We start from the raw sequence: 10,000 nt of genomic DNA on the forward strand, positions 1-10,000 counted from the left end.
CATACCAAATTGCAGCCCTCTAGCCTCAGTAGTTTTTATTTTATTCAGGTTTAGGTTAACCATGATCGTACGTCTGGCAACGGTAAAGGTGCCAACAACACAGGCCACCACCGTTGTTGGTTGTCTCGCAGCCATCTATCTAATCCTTTACTTTTTCCGGTTGTCTCTCTTCATTTTTGCTGTCATCTGTGTGTGTGTGTGTTTTTTTTTTTTTATCTTTTCATAAAAACAAGACTTATAAAACAGGCAGCCTGTTCACCGTTGGTAGCCTGGGTCCAAAGAGAACAGGAGGAGGAGGAGGAGGAGGAGGAGGAGGAGGAGGAACGGTTAGGAGACAGGAAAAACAGAAGCATGGAAGAGAATTCCAAAGCTTAGCAGTCTAAATGAAGAAGCTATCACTGTACCGTGGGATCCAAGAATTACTAACTTCCACAGGAAACGTTTTGGTTATCCATATTTAAGTGACTGCGTCTTCTGTATTACTGAGTATTTTTCATTTCTCCTTTCTTACTTATACCTTACAGCCCGTATTACCTTCATATCACTATTAAAACAAGAATACAGTTACTCGTATCTTCCAACACATTTTCCTAAGTGGTTTGAGATTTTAGGTATCGTTTTCATTACTTGGAGAAGTTGGAAGGTTTATTTTCTCATTATCTGTAAGCTCATGGGAACTAGACCAGATGATCAGATTATCTGGTCAAGTTTGTCATTTCAAACACTGCGCAGAGGATGAATCCATTGTCGATTTGGGGGTTTTCCCATAACTTACGAGGAGAATAAAAAGGGGAAATTGTCGTGAGGCATTCTGGGGGGGTACAGTCTCTCCAGCAAGTGACTGGAGATAATGAGGCTTCAACTTCTTCCTTGGAGTTGAAGGATTTTGAGAAGAAGACTGAAAGCTCTGGTGGACAATACCTCAACATTGATCAAGGTCAGCTCCAGCCATTATAAGACAAATGTTCAGTTCCCATGACTTCAGAAATTTTGCTTATAAAGTGTGAAGGCGTTACAGTCTGAAAATGTGTGTCTATCTCTCGAGCTTCCAGATGATTTTTTACATTCATTATCTTCCCATCATACTTGGAGAATATGACGCATCTCGGTATCTTTCCAAGTAGTTTAATTGTGATATCAGAATTAATTTATGAAATTATATAGTCACGTTTGTTGTCATTCTACATAAATTTCATTTTATGCCAAATGACATTTGAAGAAATATAACAAGGAGGAGGAATATGCATTTTTTATGTATTCGCTTTTAGCGTAGTTTACCTTTGATATTGAATGTTAAAAGCTGAATACATATGAGGATGAAAGGCTTCATTTGAATTTTTGCATACACGCAGTCATTACCTTGTACTAGTTAATCTACCTCAATCTTTTGTCTTGATTTCATGCAGAAGTCACATTCCCTTTGTGATGCAAATTTGCTTGAAAGATTCAGTGAGGAAACTATTCAGTATTCAACTGATGTATACAGTAAAGATTAAGCAAGTCATTTTCATTTGTTCTCTGGCAGTTAATTTCCTCTATTTGTTAGTGCAATAATGGATTATCCAGTAGCTTCAACACAAAAGTGGAAGTACGGTATGAAGAGTCATTATCGTCTCTGAACTATATTACAGTGGAAATAAAATACGAAAGGAATGTCATATATATATATATATATATATACTATATATATATATATATATATATATATATATATTTTTATATATATATATATATATATATATATATATATATATATATATATTATGTAAATGTTAGGAGTAAATTTTTTTAACTACTTTAGTGTCCTCAGGCCACATGTACATGGAACCATAATAGCTTACATATTGTGGTCCGTCATACCTATGATAATAGTCGTTATTTACTTTATTGAAATTCGTACCTAACCTTTTGAATTGTCACTGATCCAACTTTTGTTCTATATATATATATATATATATATATATATATATATATATATATATATATATATATATATATATATATATATATATAATCTCACAAAGGATGGATCAATGACAATTGAAAAGGTAAGGTACGAATTTCAGTAAAGTAAATTAGGAACATTTATATATCATCATCATCATCATCAGCCGTTTCTAGTCCACTGCAGGACAAAGGTCTCAGACATGTCCTTCCACTCCCTTCTGTTTATGGTCTTTCTAAACCATTCTATACCCGCAAATTTTCTTAGCTCGTCAATCCATCGTCTTCTCCTTCTTCCCCTGCTTCCTTTGCAATCTCTTGGGACCCATTCTGTTATTCTTTTCGTCCATCTATTATCTGACATTCTCATTATAGATCCTGGCCACGCCCATTTCTTTTTCTTAGTTGTTAAAATATCCTCTACTTTAGTTTGCTCTCGTATCCATGTTGCTCTTTTTCTGTCTATTAGTGTTATTCCCATCATTATTCTGTCTCTTATTGTTATTCCCATCATTATTCTTTCCATAGCTCTTTGAGTTGTAACTAGCAATGTTCTAAGGCTTTAGTAAGGCTCCAAGTTTCTGATGCATAAGTTAATACTGGTAGGACCATCTGATTAAATACTCTATTTTTAGAGAGAGTGGCATTTTACTTTTTATAATCTCATTGTGTTTAGCAAAAGCTCTCCATCCCATGCTTATTCTTCTTTTAATTTCGGTCTCAAGCCCTTGGAAAACACTTACTACTGTCTGTCCTAAATAACCCTTATTTGTTGTCTCCTTATTTTCATTGAACATCATCTTAGGTTTTCTTAGTTTTACTCATTCATTTCAGTCCTTATATTTATGCTTATCTACTCATTCATTTTCAGTCCTATATTTATGCTATCTCTATTCAAATCTTCTATCATCTTTTGTAGTTCCTTCCCTGGCTCGCTGAGTAGAACTATGTCATCTGCAAATCTAAAGTTGTTAAGGTATTCCCTATTAATGTTAATTCCCACATTATCCCAATCTAAATTCTTAAAAACTTCCTCTACGCACGCTGTGAATAATTTAGGAGAGATGGGGTCTCCCTGTCTAACTCCTTTCTCAATCGGAAATTTCTCACTGTCTTTATGTAGTTTTAGGATTGCTGTACTACCCGTATAGATATCTTCATCTATTCCTTGCTTTTGAAGGGCTTTCATTACTGCTGAAGTTTTGACAGAATCAAAACCTATCTCATAGTCTACAAATGCCATACATAGTTGTTTATCATACTCTGTTGATTTTTCCTTTAGCTGGTTAATTACATGGATATGGTCAGTTGTTGAATACACGCTTCTAAAACCTGCCTGCTCTGTTGGTTGATCAAAGTCTAGCTGTCTTTCTATTCGGCCTAATATGATCTTTGTAAATATTTTATATATTACTGAGAGTCAACTTATTGGGCGGTAATTTTTCTGGTCTTTTGTGTCTCCCTTTTTGTGAATTAATATAATAAAGTTTTTCCAAGCTGTAGCTATAGAGCATTCTTGCAAGCATTTTGTGCAAAGTTCAGGGAGTTTTACTATTATGAAATCTCCTCCATCTATTATTAAATCAATTGTTAGGCCGTCTTCTCCTGCTGCTTTGTTTCTTTTCGTGATTTTACTGGCTTTATTTACTTAGTGCCGGCTCAGGTGTTTCATTATTTCTATTGACAAAGTTATTTCCTATATCACTATTGTATAACATTGTATAGAAATCCTCAGCAATTTTTATCGCTCCATCTCTTTTGTTGATAACATTTCCATTTTCATCCTTTAAAGCAAATATCTGTTGGCGTCTTGTTCCAAGTCTTCTTTTCATCAACTTGATGCTTCTTCCCTTCTTTAGCGTTTCCTCAATTTTGGTCTGATTGTGTTTACGAATGTCTTGGGTTTTTAGTTTGTTTATTGTTTTGGATAGTTCTGCTAGTTCTATTTCATCTCTCTTGGATTCTACCATCATTTCTAATCGTTTCTTTATTAAATTGTTGGTGTTTTCTGATAGTTTTCCTTGATCTTGTTTAGGAACTTTTCCACCTATCACTTGCTCTGATTCCAATACAAATTTTGTTAAGTTACTATTCATTTCGTCTTTAGGAGTACCTATTTTGTATTGCTAAACTAAACTCATCAGATTTTTCTCTTATTACAGGAAAATTTATTTTCTTTCTTAAAATTAGTTTTTCTTTCTTTCCTTAGATCTAGACAAATTTTACTTCTCACCGTTCTATGGTCGTTTGACTTTAACTTGTTTAACACTGTTACGTCCTTGACTAAATTAACCTTTTCACTGAATCTTCAGCATCTTTCTTCCACTTTCATCACTTCCTCTTCATCAAACTCCCAGATTTCTTCGTCAGTGGTGTTATCATCTACATGAATAGAATTGGAGTTATCAGTAGTATCATCACTATCTAAGAGGTTGGCAACGCCTACACTACAGGTAATGTTGGATGTGTTCTATACATGAGGAAAAATGGTGTCATCTTTGTTGATCGATGGACAGTTATACGATGAGCAAATAGCTGGGGCTCAAGACATCTTGGCCATCCATCAGGCTTTCCTTGTAGAACTTTGAGAAGCTTTGACAAGGCCATTTGCTTGTGGATGATAAGCGCTTGTCAGCCGCTGATGGATGGACTTCAGTGAGGCGATGCAATACTGTAGATACAAAGTTTATAAACTTTCTTCCTTGGTCATTGATATGAATTTCGACACAGCAATGCCGACATAGTGGCTTGAATAGGAAGTTGGCCACTGAAGATGCTGTCTTCTCTGTCAAGGGTTCCCCTTCAGTCCATTTCCCCGTAGGGGGTAGTGCCGTCAGTGCACCTCATTCGATGCAATGTAGGCATTACTTAAGGTTCTTTGCAGCGGTCCTTCGGCCCCTAGCTGCAACTACTTTCATTCCTTTTACTGTACCTCCGTTCATATTCTCTTTTTTCATCTTACTGTCCACCCTCTCCTCAACAATTGTTCATAGTGTAACTGCTTTGAGGTTTTCTTCCAGTAACACCTTTCAAACCTTTTATTGTCAATTTCCGTTGCAGCGCTGAATGGCCTTAGTTGCCCCAGTGCTTGACATAATGCCAAAAGTCTATAAAAATCAAAATCAATCAAACCCTTCAGTCCATTTGGAAAAATAAATAACGGCAAGGACAAAGTAATTATAGCCATCACACTCGGGAAGTGAAGCAATGCCGACTCCTATCGGTTGCACCACAGCTTTTGGGACAGGAACAGTCTGTAAGGGGGTTTTTCTCTTGCCTCCACTTGGCATTGACTTTCTGACACATCACGCACTGCTTGCAATCTTCTTTATTATCAGCATCCATTGTACGCCACTAAAATGTCTTGTTTAGAGCATTCCTCATTGCCGTTATTCCCCGATGCCCACTCATACTTTTACTTTCAATACTGGTACCAAGGCCTTCGTGTGCACACCGAATTGCTCGTTGTTGTTCAGTCTCCGTTGTGAGCACTCGTAACAGCTGCTGAAAAAACAATGTCATATATATATATATATATATATATATATATATATATATATATATATATATATATATATATATATATATACACACATTATATGTATTATATTTTAGGTGAAGGTGCTCAGGCAGAGCAAATTATGACATTTTAAAAAAATATTGGTCTTTTTTACGATTTGTAATTTTCTTTTAATTGTTTTAGGTTTCTTGTTTGGTTTTTATGAATGACTTGCATTACAAAAATACATTTATTTAACAATGGAAAGATAATAAATCAAGTCTCACAGACAAACTAACTCAGTTAAACCCCAATATGTAACTGTCTTAATCAGTAATTAGTCACAAAAATTATCTCTTCTCCCATACGGGACCCTTGGTTCCCTTGCCAGAATCATCTGTTACAAAACAGGAGAACACACAATTAAGTATACGCACTTGTAAAGACAAAGTCAATAGACTAAATGAAATATGACATTTTACAAGCAATCAACAAGCCACCCCTTTGGCTAAAATAAGGTTACACTTATTATATATATATATATATATATATATATATATATATATATATATATATATATATATATATATATATATATATATATATATATATATATATATATATATATATATATATATATATATATATATATAATTAATATATATATGTGTGTGTGTGTTAATTTCTCACTTGAATTATGGTGCTTCATAAAATGTTTGGAAAAATTAAGATTTTCAGCCTATTGTTAACGTCCATAGTTAAAGGACGAAAAATTGCTTTCGTATCAGCAAAATTTTCAGTTTTCTTTATAATAGTGTTGCAGTGAAGTCATATGTTTATGTTGTAACATGTACAAATTTCGTTTCCATTTCAGTGCCAACGTGTACCTCTACATGTTCTTTGGTGGCCTCTTGGAGTTGCCCTCCTACATTCTCTTGTGGCCTCTCGTCTCCTTCTTGGGCCGCAAATGGTCCTTCATTTCCCTCTTCGTGGCGTGTGGGGCCGCCATCGTCATCATCCCAATCCTGGATGAGTTCGCTCCTACAGGTAGGATCCAGAAACCATTGACGTTCTAACATTGACTGTTACGGGCTGCTCTGTGAGCGAGAGCCCGTGCTGGCATAAGTCCAATTCAATCAAAAACAACATAACATTGACTAGCTTGTCTAGGATGATTTATTCATTCATGTATTTATTTATTCATTTATTTTATTGAGAATTATTATTATATAATTAGGAAATATGCTCGCATCATCATACTCTGTATTGTTAAAATTGACCTCGCTTTGTGTTTCAACTTCGTCTATATTTTCGGAGATAAGCATAAACTTCAAATCATTGTCAAGTCGATACGACATCTTACAAAGCTGAAGATCTCTTTAGTTTCCCCGTGGCGTTTCTCACTCATTTTATCGGTTAAACGTAATACTTATTCTTCTTATTTTATATGCTTATCCTCACTCCACAATGGATGTTACAGGCGCCAAGTTTGTATTTTTTCAAGTTGAGGGTGATGTCTGATAATTATGGTTCAAAGACCAAAATTCCTGAATACTTCTGAGATTTACAATCGTCGAAGGTATTTCTTTAAAGGAAAACTTATCGTAATGACGGAATGTGATATTCAAACGAAGGGAATAAAGCAAAATATTTCATTTTTTTTCAACTGACCGTTACTTGTCAGTAAGGCACAGTATACCTGTGACGCAAACTGTGAAATATTCACTAGTTTTCGTTATTTGGGAAGAAGAAATATCATTCATTAAAGTAAATTTGACAACACATAATATGTCGTGTACACTTCAGTTTGAGGTAGAGAAATAAAAAGCTCTTTGTGTACAAGATTTAGCTTAAAAGTAAGAGCCTCTTGTACAGAACATTTATGTGATCAGATAGCTTTAGTGTATACAAAATTAAATTTTGAATAAAACTGAGTTATGTGATTACATACTTGTTTAAATGTAGATAATCTCTGTAAATAACGCTTAGTTGGAGAGAGCAGAAGATGGTGACGCATATTGAATTCAGTTTGAGAATCCAAAGCTTCTGTGCACACGTCATAATTTTAGAGTCAAGGTATTGAATTTAGTTCATGAGAAAAACACTTCCTGGTCACCGAATTCGTGTGTAAACAGAATTCGTTGAAGGGGAAAAATCCTCTTAGACAAAGAACACAGTTTCAGATAAAAATGTTGTTTATGGAGAAGTGCAAACACAATTTAGTTTAAAGTCAGGAAGGCCTTAATGTTTGTGGAATCCATCTCAAGAGCAAAACATTTTGTGAGGAAAGGTTGCCTCTGTGTACTATATCAAAGACCTGAAGGCTTCTTCGTTTATAGAGATCGTTTGGAAAACAAAAATGTTTCCATATTCAAAATTCTGTTTAGAAGCAAATAACCCTCTTGGTATATACATGATAGAGTTTGAAAGCAGAAAAAGTCTTTGTGTAGAAATTTTATTTTAATAAAATGACTTTGCATATATGCAGTATAAAATTTAATAACATTCAGTTTCGACACAAAAGCTTTCTTATTCAGTATTATTTATTTTTAAAAATAATTGTAAATACAAAACGTTTATTTCTTAGCTATATAGTTTTAAGCAAATTAAAGATTCTGCAGATGCACAAATCAGTTTTGAAGCAAAATTTAAAATTAGCATTAGATGTCTATAGAAGTAGGTGTGAAGTGAAAGAGACATGTTTTTTATATACAGCATTACCTTAAAAAATCATTGTCCATAAGTGAACTCAGCTTCTACGTATACAGAACTTAGGATAAAAAAAATCTCTTGTTATTTCGGAATTCAATTAAGAATAGATATTACGTTTTTATATATAAAATTCAGAGTAATTCGCAACAAAATCCGTCGTATTAGAAGAATTCAGTTAAAAGCAAACTCCTTTTATGTATACAAAATGTGGATTTGCGATGAAGTTTTAGTTCATACCAGATTTATTTTAATACAAAAAGTTTCTGTGCGTCCATAATTCCAGTAACAACTGTTTGCGCAGAATCCAGTTCTAAAGTAAAATAGCTTTTATGTAAACAGAATTTTGTGTGAAAGAAAATAAGCAAAATCTTTTTGTTTAAGCAGAATTAACTTTTTATGTGAATACAGAATTAAGTTTTGAGAGAGTAAAATTGTTTTGCCTGAAAATAGTTAGCTGTAAGGCAAAAAACACCATCTGAATATATATATACTCTGGTACTAATATATCTACACATGGTTTAGGTTTATATTATTTGAACGAAAAAGATAAATATTATATCAACTCGACGAACATATTTCCATGGAAAAAATGGCGAAAGGGCACACATCATAACTGCCTCAAACGATAACACAATAAAAATATTGCCTTTAGAAGGAAAAGTATTCGTCATAGCGTCCTTTAACATTTTTTCTGTAAAGTCCTTTTGAGTGGTGATGAAACGCTGGAAATAATAATAAGTTCAGATTAAATGTGCGTTGTTACAGCTCCATTAGTTCCACGCTGGACGAGTGGTTTTCGCTCTCGGCTGCCTATCCGGTGGTCCGAAGTTCGATTCCCTGCTCTGCCAACGCGGAATCAGAGGAATTTATTTCTGGTGATAGAAATTCATTTCTCGATATAGTGTGGTTAGGATCCCACTTTAAACTGTAGGTTCCGTTGCTAGGTGATCAATTGGTTCCTAGCCACGTAAAAATATCTAATCCTTTGGGCCAGCCCTAGGAGAGCTGTTAATCAGCTCAGTGGTCTGGTTAAACTAAGATATACTTAACTTTTTACAGCTCCATTTTCAATGATGCTAAACCCAGAAACAATTGGAGAGAGAAATTCATCGTCTCTTAATTGCAGGGGATAAGCGAAGCTCTACAACTGAAACATTTTCGAGAACACTTCCGCCATTTTCAGATCTGAATCCCGTCAGCTATACTGTGCTTTCCAAAGATGAACTTCACTTTTGTGGAATGCTAAAGAGAGACAGGAAAAAAGGTTTTTGTGATGCGTTGAAAACGGAGGGGAACATATCGAGATAGATTTTTACTCTGCTTTGTCATTATTGTGACATTTCTGCTAATATTAATTTCTAGAAAAGTACGTCATCTTCTGTTTTGTATATAATGGCTAAACTAGAACATGATCATAGTACGTTCTTAAGATTCTTTCATTGATCAAAGAACTGGCCGTACAGTAGTTCTCGTAGATATCACAGAAAATTGTGTAGTCATTGTAAAATTCCAGTTTGAAAGGAAAGAAAAAAAAAAAAATTTTCCAGTTGACAGAGAACAGCATTACCCTTCGAACTTCTCGAACTCCCAGAAAAAAAGAATGGATTGTTGCCCGAAACGAAAAGCAATTTATTTTATAATAAAAAAGATGATGAAAGTTTAAATAACATCCAAAAGTTAATATTGGTGAAATGGTTTGAAACGAAATAAAATCCGAAAGAACAAGAAAAGATGCGATAGAATTCCGCCAGAAAAGCTTTTTTGAATTTTTTAAAAACTATTTATGTCTTCCTTTTTCAAATGATCAACCAAAAACGTGATCAGGGTTCTTGAACGGAAATTTCA

The 10,000-nt window shown here is 34.3% G+C and overlaps 1 protein-coding gene across 1 annotated transcript in view; it reads left to right on the plus strand.

Annotated features, from left to right (window-relative positions):
- Positions 1-10,000, plus strand: part of LOC135213277 (beta-alanine transporter-like) — a gene marked incomplete in the record, with an annotated part of 366,068 nt that overhangs the window by 339,846 nt on the left and 16,222 nt on the right. Inside the window, 1 exon segment of the mRNA XM_064247258.1 lies at positions 6,318-6,490. Coding sequence (XP_064103328.1) covers positions 6,318-6,490 — 173 coding nt within the window.

Source organism: Macrobrachium nipponense, chromosome 42 (genome assembly GCF_015104395.2).
Source record: "Macrobrachium nipponense isolate FS-2020 chromosome 42, ASM1510439v2, whole genome shotgun sequence".
Lineage (NCBI taxonomy): Eukaryota > Metazoa > Arthropoda > Malacostraca > Decapoda > Palaemonidae > Macrobrachium > Macrobrachium nipponense.